The sequence below is a fragment of the Capsicum annuum genome, chromosome 11 (assembly GCF_002878395.1).
Source record: "Capsicum annuum cultivar UCD-10X-F1 chromosome 11, UCD10Xv1.1, whole genome shotgun sequence".
NCBI lineage: Eukaryota > Viridiplantae > Streptophyta > Magnoliopsida > Solanales > Solanaceae > Capsicum > Capsicum annuum.
The window spans coordinates 229,739,816-229,756,338 of NC_061121.1; the positions used below are offsets into that span (position 1 = coordinate 229,739,816).

The following is a 16,523-nucleotide window of genomic DNA, read 5'->3' on the forward strand; positions in this document are numbered from 1 at the left end:
AGCCCTGAACCTAAATGCCTATGACTTCGTTTCCCAAGAAATTCATGCAGTGGAGGATGCTGAAGTTCTTCTTTAGTAGGTTTATCTACAACATTTGGTGGCACCCTCACAGGCACATTACTCCCCGGGGTGGTCTGGTTTAATTGAAGTCAACAAACTCACATGGAATACGGAATTGGAGGTGGCCCGCGGGAACGCACATGTGAGCTGATGTAGCCTGCACCAGTCATGAACTTTTGAGTACACTGGTGTTTTACTTCTTAGTCATCACCTTGAGGTAACTTCAGAATGTAAGTAAGAATGCTCATGAACTTTTGAGTACACTGGTGTTTTACTTCTTAGTCATCACCTTGAGGTAACTTCAGAATGTAAGTAAGAATGCTCATGAAATGATTACAAATAGAATTGCAAGAGGAATACAACAAAGATACTAGCAAATGTTGTGTCTTGACATTGATAAATACATGCAAAGCCAAGACTAACACAATCCAAGAAGGTAAACAATGTCAACCTCCCATTCAAAGAGTCTTTGAATATCGCGATTTTTCAGATAAGCAAAGGGAAGAAAGAATACAAATGATGGCAACTCTAGGGATAGCAGTTACCGGCGATAAATCAATTTCTTCAACCTTCTTCTCCAAACTCCTTTGTGAATCTGTCGTGCACTTCAAGGTCGGATTTACTTACTGTTGGCCTTTGACGAGCAAGAACCTTATCAAAGTCCGTCTTTGTAATAGGTGGCGGGATGATCTGCAAAGGCATTAATCAGCGAGCTGTTTAACTAGTCCCGCCAGATAAGAGGACAATTTATCCAATGACATATCAGAACTTCAGACAAAAACATTACTAGGTGATTCTAATATCAGCTACTGAGTAGAGGGTTTACGGGAAACAGCCTCCCTACCTTGTAGGTAGGGGTAAGGTTTGTGTACACTCTACACTCCTCAGACCACACTTGCGGGATTACACTGTATGTTGTTTAATTCTAATAGTAGCAACTAATTCTTCCCCTTTTTTTTGGGTAATCAAGCTATTCAGAATTCACAAGTAGGACGATGTGGTTCAGTACAGGCACAATCTCTTTCTTACATTTATTGCAACATAACCGTATGATGCACAAAGCTTTACACTAGAGTCACATTGAATTACAGTATTACTAGTGACTCGAAAGAAGTCAAGTCTCCAGACATGCAGTTATAGAACCCGGCCCCAATATATTCCAGCTAAAACTCGATATAAGTATAAGATTCAGTTTAGCGGCCAAATGAAAAACTAATAATGGCAATGATCTCAAACTATAAATGTATCCCCAAAATCTACCTGGGCTGCGAGTCCTTTAGCAGCAAGCTCCTGCATAGTTGTCCAAGAAAGTAAGTACATAAATATATTAGGAGAACAGAAAGGAATTGCCCCCTTTTTTCTCTTCAGTGATTAGCTGGTGCCACATGGGATTGGTGTTCGAGAAAGGTCTCTTCCCAAACAACAAACTGGAAAACATCATGTTGGGCACTAAGTCAAACTCATTAGGCTCCAGACTTACACAAACAGAAATATCTGAACCGGAAAAACCACCTGTCTTACAGCCCAGGTCTTCAAAGTCGCTCTCGCTCAAGTTATGGGGGGTTATCACCTAAATGAACCTGCAAGTGTAATAAGACAATCTAAATAACTCTAGCTCTCACAAGTCAACTTGCAGTATATTTCCTTGAATTTCACTTTCAAAGAAAATCACAGAACAGATATTTACTTTGAACATATGTTGCCGTGCCTTCTGATCTGGGAGAGGAATGTAGATACGCTTATCAAATCTTCTATGTATAGCCTGTAGAGGACAATTTCCGTCAGCACAAAATTTCTAAGATCCACAACTTTAGACTGCAGATCATTCTTCACCTGGTCTAGGGCAGAGGGTGTATTTGTTGCCGCAAGTACAAGAACTTTGTCATCATTGTGTCCAACACCCTGAAAAAGAAAATTAAATAAGAAAAAACATCTTTATCCAGGGGAATAACTCTTCCTCTTTTCTTTCCGATCGGTAGGAGTTGGCTATGAGAGGTCAAGGAATCCCTCCATGGCCATGATACCTGCATCTGCACAAGGAGTTCTGTTTTAATACGTCGAGAAGCTTCACTCTCGTTTCCTTCTCCTCGCTGCCCACACAATGAATCAATTTTATCAACAAATATAATGGAAGGAGCGCTTTCACGAGCCATTTGGAAAAGGTTTGAAACTAGCTTTTCACTTTCACCCATCCACTTGGATAAAAGGTCTGATGACGAGACGCTGCATGAAAATAGCAGTTGGCACTCGCCAGTTCTTGAAAATGGGAAAATAACCGAACAAAGAACAGATACACGCCGACTATATTATTCATGCAAGCAACTCATGTTTATATGCATCAACCAAGATGATTATGTGCAAGTTTAAAAGAGAAACCAATAGTGCAAATGGAAGATTTATTACCACTGAGAACTGGAGAGATTTTAAGAGAATACTTGCAGGTATAGGATCATTCAAGGAATCAAGCATCTCGACATTGCCCACATAATGGAAAGCAGGCAAAACTTCAGGGAAAAGGGTCATTATGCATATTATTTTCCGCTTCTAGAAAGGCATCAAACCAATAATTCCATATGCTAACGATTGGTTTTTCTCTATTAAGGAAATGTCAGGCATCCCGATAAACCCCTATAGGACTAAAAAAATTTCTTTGGAAGGGGCGCTGCTATAAAAGAATAACTTCTACGAAGAAAAAGTTCTACATATCGACCTCCATTGGAAATGTTTGCAACAAAACAAAGCTGATGAATCATGCCCGTAAAATCCTACTAATATTTTATTATTGTAAGCTTGAAGTTTTTATTGAAATGACTGCAATCACAGTCAAGGCCTTAAGCTAAAAGTTCAATGTTGACTCTTTTCTACATCAACATATTGCATGATTTACTGGTCTGATCTTAACATTCAACGGCTAGCATCACTTGCTTTGGCAGAGAATGAGATGCGTCCAACAAACTAGAGATAGACAAGATGATCTCTTCAAGAAGCTAAATCAAGATACCAACTGAGACACTGAAAAAAAAAGGCTCATTGGTCATCCCCCCATATGCTAAACAATAGCCTTCACATATTGAATACTTCCCAAGATGCACATGCAAAGCCATTGATATAATGACTAAAGCCGGATGTGTTCCTCTATGGCACAGGTGCTCTATAGAATTGGTACCAAACAAAATATTAAACACCCTTGGAATCATAGAATGTTTATCAACTAATTCCAACATCACGTTCCGTCCTAGATATATAGATCTGCAAGTGACACACCACCAAGGGGAAGAATCCAGATATTACATCTCTGGAGGAAAAGAACGTCATGGGAAGTATATATCCAAAGAATCATAAAGCGTCAATAAAAATAAAGCTAATACAAATACTTCAATTTATGTGCACACAAGCAACTCCCACAACAAAAAAGGAGCAACACCCATGAAACTACAAGGCCCTTAACTCATGGATCATCACCAAGATGATAAATTAGCAGGATAATTAAGATTCAAATAGAACACAAACATTCTGAATGTATTGAGCGTATAAGAGGCTTACATCATCTAAGTCCGCACAAAGGCTCAGTCAATGTAAAAATCCCTAGTCGACTTGGATATTTAACTACATTCTGTATTTAGGGATTCAGCGCTTTATGTTCCTTACTACTACTGATTCTTGACTCAAGCACCAGATTACATTAAAATATCATTTATGCGAAAAAGATAATCAACAAAAATTATGACAAAGAAAGGTCATACAGACTATACAGTTACAACAACAGCATACCCAGTGTATTCCCACGTAAAGTGTACGCAGACCACACCACTACCTCATGTGAAGTACATATCATAGTTTTTTTTTTTTTTTTTGAAATCGAACTATACAGATAATAAGTTATGAGAAAGAAAGGCCAAAAAGAATCTATACATGAAATAAAATACAGAACCTAACAAACAAACTGGCAGAAATCAATTGGAGTTGGATCTTCTCCCCCGACTTCTTCTAAGTATTAATATTCTACAGTTTTCATTTATAATCTTTAGGGATGCTATGCAGATTCTCGTTTTGCTCAAGATCTATTTTTCAAGTAATGACTGATGATTTAACTGGAGTCTTTGTTTTTTTTCAAAATAAAAGCTGCAGTGAATCAGATGATACTGAAGTTAATAGCTCCAATTTGCAGTAAAATGGACAACATCATAAACAAACACAATTGCATGTAGGAGGACAAATACCTAAAAGAAAGTGGATTCTGCTTCACTAGCAACAGCTTTGGCCAAGTAAGACTTCCCTGTACCAGGAGGACCATAAAGTAGAAAAGCTCTCCATTAAAACTATTTTTTGAAGCTCCATTTTTGAAACACCATTAAAGCTCCATTGTCTTCTTTAACACCGTTCTACTTGAATCATAAAATTTTATTAATGGAGCTTTAATGAAGTTTTATGCTTGAATCATATTCATTAATGGAGCTTTAATGACTTGAATCATAAAACTTCATTAACAGAGTTTTATGATTCTTAATAAAAATAATTAAATAATTATTTCAAGAAAAAAGAAAAACTTCAGTCGTTGAAGAAGACAATGGTATTGGAAGACAAATAAAAAGGGAAATTTTATTAAAAAATACAAATAAAATATGAAATTAAATGTATTTACGTATGGTAGCATTCAATTGATGCATGCATTTACCCTTTTTTTGTGACTGCAATTCGAACTCTTTGTTAAATAAATCTTTTAAATCTATTTTTTAATTAAATGAATCATAAATTTTTTTAATTCAGTGAGATATAGGCAAATTAATTATTAATTCTATAGATTTATTATCTGTTCGACAGAGGTATATAGACAGATTAATTATCAATCCGACAGATGTAAATAAAAAATAAAAGTAGGCCATTAGGGTTGAATATTTTGCTAATTAGAAACTTAAAGAGGCTTAATAGCTAAATTTTCTCTTCAAATTCAGCAAAAAAATGATATATTTGCAATGACTTAAGTAAGATTCGTAGAGTAATAGATCGAAAGTATAGTTTACATGTTTTTTCGAAAAAGTCAGCCAACATCGAAGGGAATTTATGTATTTTCTCTAAATTTAACCAAGAAAATTTATAGGTTCTGATCAAAAACTCAAAAGGGTGTCCAAAAGACCACAAATTTAACCAAGGAAATTTATGGGATTTGCTTAAAACTCAAAAGGGTGTTGGAAAAAGTTGATTTTTAAAGAAAAAATCCATTGGATATTTTTGAAGAAAGATGGTTTTTAGCAAAAAAAATGCTATGAGGAGTGTTGTAAGGAATATTTTTGAAGATTTTGAGCATTAATTTTTTGGATGGCTACCTTTTAAGGAAACAACATTAGTGCATAGGAATTAGAGATAATCAGTAATGGCATAATTACTGCATAACGCGACTTGTTCGTGTACCTCGAATTGTAAACTATCATAAAATAATAAATTAATAGAGATATTACGATAATATAATTAAACATAACCTTAACCTAAAAAAAAAATTTTTAAAGTCAACTCACATTCATTTATCATCTGTAAATTAAAATAAAACAATAAGAGATAATAAAGATATTAAAATAATACAATTAAATTCAATCTTTGCACAATAAATTTTTCAAAGCCAACCGACATTCATCTACGACCTGTAAACTATAAAAAAAATAATATAATAATGATCACAAAGTTTCGATTTTGATCCAACTAATTTTTATCTGAGCGAAAATTTTACTTAAAGAATGATTTTGAATGAAAACAAAGAAGATATATATATATATATACACATGTTGAATTCTATTATGCTGATAAAAATAATGAATAAGTTGAGGGTTAGAAGTCAAGCATCCACCAATCTAGACATGTAATCGAATCAAATTAGATGAGCATCAATCATATTCTCTCAATACACAAACCGATTTGTTCTTTAGTTTAACGCACATCTCAGTATTTATAGAAGTATTTCATTAATAGAGAAAAATATTAATTAATTTTCCTATCATATATTTTAGGAATCTCATATATTTTAGGAAGTCTAGTTAATATAATAAAAAATAATTAAATAATAAATTAAAAATAGTGAAAAGACAATTTTGTCTAAAGAAGAATCTTTTAATGAAGGATAAAAAATTCAAATCACTTACATAAGATTTAGAGAGGAAGTTGCAAGCGCTACAGACGGAGAAGGAAGAACTCGTTGTGCGGGTTGCCACCTTCGGGGTACCGAAAAATCACTAGAAAAAAAAATTCTCAAAATAGTTACTTTCTACTTGTTAAGGCCTATCTTTATGTTTCGAAAATAAGTTTAGTAATGTAGTAGACCTAATGCTTTTAAAGCTCTAGTAAAAAGCATATAAGGCATATATGGTTGTTTATGTAATGAATAAATCTGTTGGATCCATGTTTTTTTATATACTTGAAAATCTGGGTCACTACCAACAAAATCTTCACATTTTTAATATATTATAGATATAGATTACTGATTACTGAAATTCCTATTTAAATTTGTTGAAATATATAATTAGCTTTTAATACATTTCATGAAGATATAATTTTTTTTAACTTGATAAAGATATATAATTAACCCTCTAAATATCTTTTTTAGTTTTGTGTCTGTCGAAATACATAATACATCTAATAAATATTTATAATTACCTCTCAATATATTTTTTTTTTTCAATTTTAAATCTATCAAAATACATAATTAATTTTCGATACATTCAACAACAATGTGTAGGTGTGTAATAGGAGTATAGGACGTCATAGTTTGAATGTGCCTTCGACTTTTCAAATATAATTGAGAAAATGTACTATTTCCACCCTGACTTATAAACGAAATTGATGAGACACACTCCAACTTAAAGGGGGTCCTATTACCTCTGGACTAATTAAAATCATATTTTTGATAACCTTAATACCTACGTGGCACACTGCGTGAATCAACATACTGAACGTCAACAAAGACACACGTATGTGCCACATAGATACTTAGATTACCAAAAATATGATTTTAATTAGCCCAGGAGATAATAGAACCCCTTTTAAGTTGGAATATCTCAACAATTTTGTTTATAGTTCAAAGTACAAATCGTACATTTACTCAATATAATTTGAAGTAATTTTAATACCTTTTCCGAGTAACTTATCTTAAAATTAATTATTTCAAAATTACAATATTACTTTTATCCTAAGAGTAAATTAATAATTCCTGAATAATTTATTTCAAAATAACTAATCTGAATTACTCGTTTTTCAACCAAACAAGTCCTTTGTTCTTATTGTGGTATGACACCATAGAACTTTTAAAATTATCATAATATACAAATGAATATTCAATTTTGGCCTTAGTGGACAAGTAATTATCACCTCAACATAAAATGTATGATTACTTTGTAGATAAGGTTAATGATTTTTAAATGGTCATAAAATTTATTAAAAATTATAAATTTACTAATGAATAGTAAAATTTTAAAGCAGTGATGGCTTCTTTTAATTTGAATCATTGATAAAATGATTTAAATTCATAATCAATCAACTAATAATAACTTTCGCGCATCGCGCGAATACTATACTAGTTTAGTAGTTACATAGGAACAAAAGATAATCAGTAATGGCATAACTAATTTTTCATTTGAATATATCGAGATATATAATTAGCTTTTAATAAATTTCTTGAAAATACATTATTTTTGCTTGGTAAAGATATATAATTAACCCTCTAGATATCTTTTTTAATATTATATGTGTTGAAATACATAATACATTCAACAAATATTTTTTTCTGTAAAAATACATAATTAACTCCCAATATATTTTTTCAATTTTAAATCATAGATAGATAATTAATTTTCAATACATTCAACAACAATGTATAAGAGTTTAATAAGACGTCATATAAGACGTCATAGCTTGAATATGACTTCCACCTTTCAAATATAATTTGAAGTAATTTTAATACCTTTTTCCGAGTAACTTATCTTAAAATTAATTATTTCAAAATTACAATAGTATTTTTATCCCGAGAGTAAATTAATAATCCCAAATAACTGATTTCCAAATAACTAATCTGAATTACTCGTTTTTCAACCAAACAAGTCCTTTAATCTTATTGTGGTATGACACCATAGAACTTTTATAATTATCATAATATATAAATGAATACTCAAAATTGGCATTAGCTGACCAGTAATTACTCCACTTTGACAATACACATCTAATCACCTAAATAAAGATGAGAATCCAAATCTTGGCAAGCCAAAGCTAAGATTTATTTCCTTATTATATACCAATCACTAAAACTCCCATTATATATGGGATGCCCTGCCGTTATATATGGGATCCGAGAAAGGACTGAACCACGCACATGATTTTTCAAAATCAATGCAAATAATAAATCACAAGAAAACTAGAGAATTAAGTTGATCTAGAAACATAACACATCAATCCACATAGCATATACTGCAGCACTTAGTTGCATATATACACACAAAAGTTTGCCCTGCAGCCATATAAACAGGATCAAGAACCAAACATCCACCACTACAAAAACAAACTTTCTGCCCAACCATTCATATGGTTTAACCAAGCCAGTTTCCATATGACCAAAATTACTACGAAATCCCATGAAGTCTCTGATTAGAGAAATAGGCAAAATGTCCACGTACAATCCTTCTCTTGCTCTTTACTTCTTCCATACGTCGGTTTATGCCTCGGGCTGCACCATCTCCGGCTCGACGGTATCATACTCCACGTCCTGTTCCTCGAATTTCACCGCCACCAAGAACCTTATGCTTACCTACGCAATAAAACAAAACATCAGTAACACTGTATACGGACTATCTTCAACCATTTCGTATTATAAGTACCTGTTGTGGATCATATACAGCATACTCATTGTACTCGAGAGGGCTATCCTTGTGCTCTGATGGAATCAGCTTGCCACAAGGTACTTTAATGTCATCTTTCCATACAAAATGCTCCGACTCGTCCGTTTTCTTCTTGCCTAAACCTTTAGCTCCAATTTTCTTCTCCTCAAGAGATTTTGAGTCCTGCGTCAATGCAAATTAGACGTTAACATTAGCTTTAGACCTCTTTTTTGTCCTCTCGACACCCCAACAGCGGTTACAGCTCTATACCGCAGCCCAACTTGCTCCAGGCCCGAGCCAATCTGGAGTCTAAAGCTCCATTATACCACAGCCCAACTTGCTCCAGGCCCGAGCCAATCTGGAGTCTAAAGCTCTATTATACCGCAGCCCAACTTGCTCCAGATTTCTTTTGGAAGTAGACCAAGCAAGTTTGGGCACCCTTTGCATGTGATTCAAGTCACTTTGGCACGTATAAGTAGCTGTCACGCATCGAAGTAGAGAGATACAAAGACGAAGGACTCGGCTAAAAGCCTAAGACAAGCCAAAGGAGAGATAACGAGACGGGAAAAGAGTTGGCCAAGATCCTAACACACGGGATGATAGGAAAGCAACCGACAATGGGTACTTTCTGCCAACTCGACCAGTTTCAATACTAAGATCCTAACCGCAAGAGCCTAAGACACGGATAGGAAGTGCGGCCGACAATAGGTACTTTCTGCCAATTCGACTAGTGTACTCTGTCAACTCAACTAGTTTCAATACTAAGATCCTTATCGTAAGAGCCTAAGACACGGGATGATAGGAAGTGTGGCCGACAATAGGTAAGACACGAGATGATAGGAAGTGCGGCCGACAATAGGTACTTTCTGCCAATTCGACTAGTCTCAATACTAAGATCCTCATCGATGAGGAAGTTCAGCTACAGAAAATATAAAATCAGTTAGTGTAATTTTCTATAGTACCTCGGGTGGACTAGAGAACTCCTGGATTTCTTCTCCTAGTGCAGCAACAGCCAAAATCAAGAAACCTTCTGGCCTATCTACAGCTGTGAATCCATATCTGGCTGCTTCTGCTGCAGCGTCTGAACAAACGATAGCTCTTCCAAACTGCAAAAACAAAACATTAAACCCCAAAGAACGTACACTCTCCGCAAAAGGAAAGAGAGAATAGAAATAACACGATGCCGTTTCTTCAAAAAGGCAAATATGACATGCCCTGGCATACCATGTATCCTGGTACAGGAAGTGAACAAGTTGAAGGCAAGAACCCCATCTGCAAGTGCCTCAATAGGTTTGAACTCCTAGTTCCTGTTAGCAAAGAGTTAAGTAATGTATGTATTGTTGCAAGTAATGTATGTATTGTTATCTTAAAGTCGGATCCATTCGTTCGTCAACAATATTCTTCCTAGACAGGCAAAAAAATGCAACAGCTAATAATATTGAATCTTGGCTACCAATTACTTACCACACCACAACAGAACCTTGTTGGGCAATTTCTTGATGTCATCAAGAGAGGGGCACGCACTTGCTTCAAGAGCAAATATATTATCAACCGATACACCGTAGCTCTAAAGAAAACAGGTAACTTCAACTTAGATAAAGGCTACACATTCCAAAAGGAAACTCAACTTTCGGAGACTTAGTGAAGTTATCTTACGATATCACCGATTGTCACAGGATCATAAGTTTTCTCCAGGTACTTCAGTATCATTTTGTAATCATCTTCCTCTTTCTCTAGGGGTGAAATAGAACAATATAGCTTGACATAGCGGTCAAAGAGAGGATCATCCAACGTTGAGCCCGACATGTCTTCTATAAGACGGGAGGCAGTATTGATATCTCGAATAGCTTCACACGCATACGCACCCTAAATTTTCATAACACGAGAAACACATCAATTTATTATCAGCTGACAAGTCTCTGAGAGGAACTATCGACAGATATGCAGTTTACATGGTCTGCAAGTTCTTCATAGTCTCTAAACGGGAAGGGCCTTGTAGTCGGTATGAGAGTGAACCATCTTTGGGTGAAATCCGCCCAAAGGGCATCTGCTTGGATCCCCGTCTCCGTCGAATATTTCAGTTTCTCCGCAAATTGTTGGAGGGTCTCCTCACCTGTGTAGTTAAAAAGTAGGTTTCCTAGAATGTTAAACGCCAACGGAGAATTCACAAAAGAGAGAGACTAACATCTTTTCAAATGAAGATCAGTAACCATCCCGATAGGAACCTCAGGTGAATCATATCCCATCTCCACTAGAGCATACCTTCATTCAGAAGATAATAGCACTGTCACGTACACGTATAATCAAACGACAAAAGAGTAGGTCTTGAAGAACATTACCGGTAAATCTCCTGGCTGCAAAGGACTTTCACAAAATTTGCTACCTTCGGATCAAGCTTACTATGTGCAGCTGCAACCCCGTGTTGCCTAAGGCCTAGCCCACCGCTCCTTACTTCAACACCATCATCCTACAAATTCACCACATCTTTATGTTTAACAGGAATAACCGAAACACCAAATATATTTGATTCCAGGAAACTAAGAGAGCACACACAATATCAATAGGGAAGAACTTCAATTTTTTCTTCTGAATCTTCTTCTCTCTTTCCCAGAGTTCGAACTGACCTCCCGTCAGTTCTTCAAAGAGCTTTGCGAATTCTCTAATAGCATCGTTCACATTTTCCCATTCCTCCAGCTTGTCATCTGCTCTGAGGCTGTCACCAATTTTTCCCTTCTTGTAATAAAGGTACAAGTGGTTCTCTCGCGCCACAATAAGTTGCATAATGCAGAAGCTACACCATTTTAAACATTCTATTGGTTACTTCATTGAAATTATGAAAAACTTGCAAACGAAAATATTAGTTCTCGAGCCATACTCGTTCAGGTTCCTCCCTTGATCACATAGGGTGAGAGCACAATTGTACAATAAGCCATCTTTCTCTAAAATTTTTCCACCTTCATCCTGCAGCTTACTGTCGACATGCACGCCCCTCTTTCCAAAAACTTTAAGCTACAACCAAGAAAAGGGAACTGTCCATGTTAAACCAATTTTGGAAAACGAATAGAGTTTGTATCAAAATTCAACGGAGGAACTACATCGACACCAAATCATTGAACTCAAAAGCTTGCAATACCTCAGCTGTTAAGGTTTCAAGTGCTACGACAGTGGAATCTTGCTGGTTTAGTGCAACACCTTTTCCCTCTACTGCAATATCACTGGCAATATCATATGCATCTAACGCTTGAGCTTTTCTTTTCTCGATGCTATCGGCCAGCCAAACCTCCCTTACTACCGGGATTTCTCTCTCCCTGAGGAACATCACCTAGCCGTAAGATACAAATGCTAAATTAATCAAATTTGTGCAAAATTCATGTACATACACTGCTTCAGCTACTTTAGAGGAACCACCGCGGTCTCGCTCAGAGGGAGAAACCACAAGGCAAGTTGCCCCTGCCGAAAGGAAGCCATTTTTCAGTTACAAGGTATGAATAAAATCATTGCATCAAATTCACATAAGATTTGGATCGTTACCAATAACAGAATTAGCCACTTCCCCTCCATTTTTCTCAATCTTCTTCTTCCAATATTGCTATATAGAAAAGGTCTTTCCGTCATACCCAAATGATAATCCAATGCACTTGAGAAGTAACATTCATATATGGGAATAACGTATCATACATGGGTTCGAGAAAGACGGCCTGAAAGAGAAATCATCATTCCTGCAAACGGTTTATCTGATGCAGATATTTCTCGCTTGGGGCGACTTTTCGGGTTTCTATGTTTCTCAATCATCTGTCATATTAACAATCATGCACAGTTAATTTACATTGACGTACCGGATTATACAGCAAGTTACGTAAAGAAGAGTTTGGCACATTACATCGTAGATGGAAGTTTTCACGATAGATTCAGGTATATTTAGAGGCTCTTCTTTTCTTGGTGGAGACCTAGTGCTGAAAACACAACTGGACCACTCACTATACGCTCCTTGGCAGTGATAGCCGTCATCAGAAAACTCTAACGTGCCACCACAAACCGGACAATCGCCGAGCGGACCATAGAATAGTATGTCTTGGCTATACAGAAAGAGCAAAAATGTAGAATGCACGATGATTAAATGCAGCAACTGTCTAATAGTCGATCAAAATTGAGCATTTTAACTTCTAAAAACACGGATAGTCTAGTTTTCAGAATTACGGATAGTCCAGTTTTCATTTTGTAACATCTAATTTTTACTTTTTTTTTTGGAATTATATATCAGGTCACTTCAAATAACATTTTCCCCGATAAGCATACTTTCAGTAACAAAACATATCATAACCAAACTGTTGTAACAGATAGAACTGTGCGTAACGTGTCTAATTCACTTAAAATCTTATTATAAGAACATGTAAACCGAAATCCTATTAATGATAATTCCCACAAATATAAATTTATATCAAATTCAAACTCGTAACAGAATGATTAGGTGTCATGAAAATTATGGTAATTAAGCTTCCATACTCCCAGCCCCATCCCATCCCTCCATCCCAATACACGTGACAGTTTTCAGCACGGAGTTTAAGAAAGACACTGAGGCAGAGCCAGCCATGTTCAGGGGGTTCGGCCGAACCCCCTATTTTTTATGTGGTTACAGTAGGTATTGAACCCCCTTCGACTAAGTTTCTTTGAATATTGAATTACTTTAGTTGAAATCCTGGCTCCACCTCTGGAAAGACATAATTGTGGTCTAAACATAGGACATAGGACATTTATGTGACTATGAATATTTTGAACAAAATCAAAATTCCAAGTTAGGATAGACTGAAAAAGTATACCACGTAAATCGGGACAGAGGAAGTAACACGTAAAACGAAGCTAACACGCTGCTGATAGTGTTAAGGATTTAACCAAAATTACGGTAATTAGCCTGTACCAATGCATATATAAATTAAAGCACTTAAAAGAAAGCATATTATTAACAAATAAAAAGACCTTGGAACAGATAATTAATTTGACAAACCATCTAGGAACAACAGCCTCATCAGCTATGGAAGAATCCCTGACATTGGCTTCGAGAATTTCGCGCATTTGTTTGATGGAGAGATGTTCTCTTGTTGCTCTACAAAACTTCTCGAATTCGGCTGCCACATCTGCAACATGCGAATTTGCATTCGTCGCCTGGCCATTATCATCGCCGCCACCTTCATCGATTTTCTGCTTCTTTGGCTCTTGTTCCGCCTCCGCCTTGTGCTTTCTTGTATTAACTTTCTTCTCCTCATCACTTGCATGAGTGTGAGACCTTTTCTCATGAACCTTCACAAATTTATTTTATTTTTTAACAAAATACAATAACCACATATAATACTAAATTAAAAGCCTGCAATGTAAGACCACATCCAAATGTTGTCAACTGAAGACCACATCCAAATGTTGTCAACTGACTCGAACTTACAACCTCGGGGTGGAACTGAGAGGTGTATACCATCCGAGCTAACTCCTCCTAGTCATCTTATGCTTCAATTTTATTATTAACGTAGTTATTTTTTCACTCTGATTATCCTTAATATTTTTCTTCAATATTTCCATCATAACTTTTTGCTATTGCATTTTATTCAAACCAGTTTCTTCTCTGAAATTCTGAAAAACGATTTTCTCGAGTCGAGGTCCATCTGAAGCAACTTTTCTATCTCGTCCCCACAAAAATAGGAGGGACACTCCACCTTCCCAGACCCCACCTATGCTCTCACTCCTCATACTCTACTTGGTACTTGTGAGACTACACTAGATATATTGTTACACCCAATCAGCAGTGGAGAAGCCAGGAGGGTTCAGAGTCGAAAAATTAAGCACGCCGAACAAGCCGAAGGGGGTTAACATCACCTATATATACATTAAAAAAAAATAAAATTTAACCATGTTTAAATAGTATAATTTTCCGTTCCGCCCCTCCCAATCAGCGTAAACTATCAACTCTCAAGTACCCTATCTTATTTTCACAACTAGTAATCTTACAACATTTCGCATTCAAAAGAAATGATACAGTGGATCCTTGTACTTGTCCTAATTTGTAAATAACCACTTCTACCTACCTTTTTGTCATCTGAACCGTTAAACCCATAACATAATATTTTAAACTTCTTTTTTTTTTTTTTTTTGCATATGTGGCATTAAATTGGTATATCAATAATAACAATTTTATGGTGTCTGAACTATATAGAAATTGATGTATCAATAATTTTATGGCGTCTAAAATGTATAGAAATTTATGTATTAATAATTTTATGGTGTCTAATCTATATAGAAATTTGTATATCAATAATTTTATTGTGTATGAAATTTGTATATGATGTGGTTTGCATCTACTACCATTAAAGGTGGTTTCTCCTCAAAAGTATCAAAAATTAATGTCAATTCAATTAAATAAATTAAATCTAAAAATAGAAAACAATATCAAATAAATGTGTTATTTTTTCGGTTACCTTATTTACGGTATTTTTTAAAAAAAACTTAGTTGAAAAGCAAAGTCGGAGAATTTATAATGCTTTTTACCTTATTTGGTAGATTTTGTTACATTTCTATTGTTATAATTTGAAAAGTAATTGGAAGTCAATGGCCCACAATAGTTGCTCCTATTTTCACCAAGAAAAAAAAAGTAGAAAACTAGTCATAAATGTTTCATATCCTAAAGGTCATGCATGATAAAAAGGACCAAACAGAAGTCTTAACAAAATTGAGGACTTCCTCAAGTATTTCTTCAACAAAAATGTTTCATTTTATTTGGCCCTTGTCTTAACACCCCCTAAAGAAAACTTTAATCCAAGTATATGTTATTAAATTAACTCTAAATTAATGATGTTTTAAAACTTTAAATTTGACTATTATTACTCCCTCAGCGTCCACCTTTTCGACTAATCCAATTTTCCATTGACACAAGGATTCAGAAATTAAAACAGTAAATGAGAGGCATAATGTTATTATATTATCTTTTAAAAATAATGAATTTAATATTTTGAAAAATATATTAGATAATAAAACGAAGGAAATACTTTATATAATTATTTAATACTAAAAATAAAATTAAAAAAATAATAAAATTCACTTGATCAAATTGCCAAGTAAATTGAACTAACTATTTTTAATATATTCATAAGTAAAATGAAACGAAAGGGAATACAATTTAGAGTTGAAAAAATAAATTAAAGTTAGAAGGCTAGTACAAACCTTATTCATTTTCAAGATTTTGTCACTGTCTCTACTTTGAATTTCAGAAGCCAAACACACACACACACAGAGAAACCTAACCTTCAAACTTAATCAAAATAACCAAACTTGCAAATGACATAAATAAACCTAGAGAATTATATATATCAGACATAAAAAGGGCAAAGTATTTTTTAAATTATATCCCTAAGAGAAATGAGACATGTTATAGATCAGACACGTACTTGGAATTTGTTGTACATGTCATACTTTGTTTGTCTTACAACAGAGATGACATGTGTAGTAAGACTACTTAATTGCTTGACACGTGTCTTTCCACCTGCAAAATTTTACCCCAACCTACGGGTAAAATGAGATAAAAATATAGCTAGAGTGTTATTGTAAGTTAGGGTTCAACCAAGGTTGGTT

At 34.9% G+C, this 16,523-nt stretch overlaps 1 protein-coding gene and 1 pseudogene across 1 annotated transcript; both read right to left on the reverse strand.

Annotated features, from left to right (window-relative positions):
- Positions 1-350: 350 nt before the first annotated feature.
- Positions 351-4,657, reverse strand: LOC107848580 (annotated as a pseudogene).
- Positions 4,658-8,437: 3,780 nt separating this feature from the next.
- Positions 8,438-16,270, reverse strand: LOC107848051 (protein ADP-ribosyltransferase PARP3). The gene is made up of 18 exons (XM_016692712.2): positions 16,116-16,270; positions 13,915-14,207; positions 12,793-12,988; positions 12,591-12,704; positions 12,444-12,501; positions 12,293-12,362; positions 12,046-12,220; positions 11,788-11,921; positions 11,466-11,703; positions 11,252-11,379; positions 11,098-11,174; positions 10,865-11,025; positions 10,569-10,778; positions 10,377-10,479; positions 10,137-10,219; positions 9,875-10,018; positions 8,913-9,095; positions 8,438-8,842 (listed from the first exon to the last, which is right to left on the reverse strand). The coding sequence occupies exons 1-18, from the start codon at positions 16,122-16,124 to the stop codon at positions 8,750-8,752; spliced, it is 2,469 nt and encodes an 822-aa protein (XP_016548198.1). The 5' UTR covers positions 16,125-16,270; the 3' UTR covers positions 8,438-8,749.
- Between the last annotated feature and the right edge of the window lie 253 nt (positions 16,271-16,523).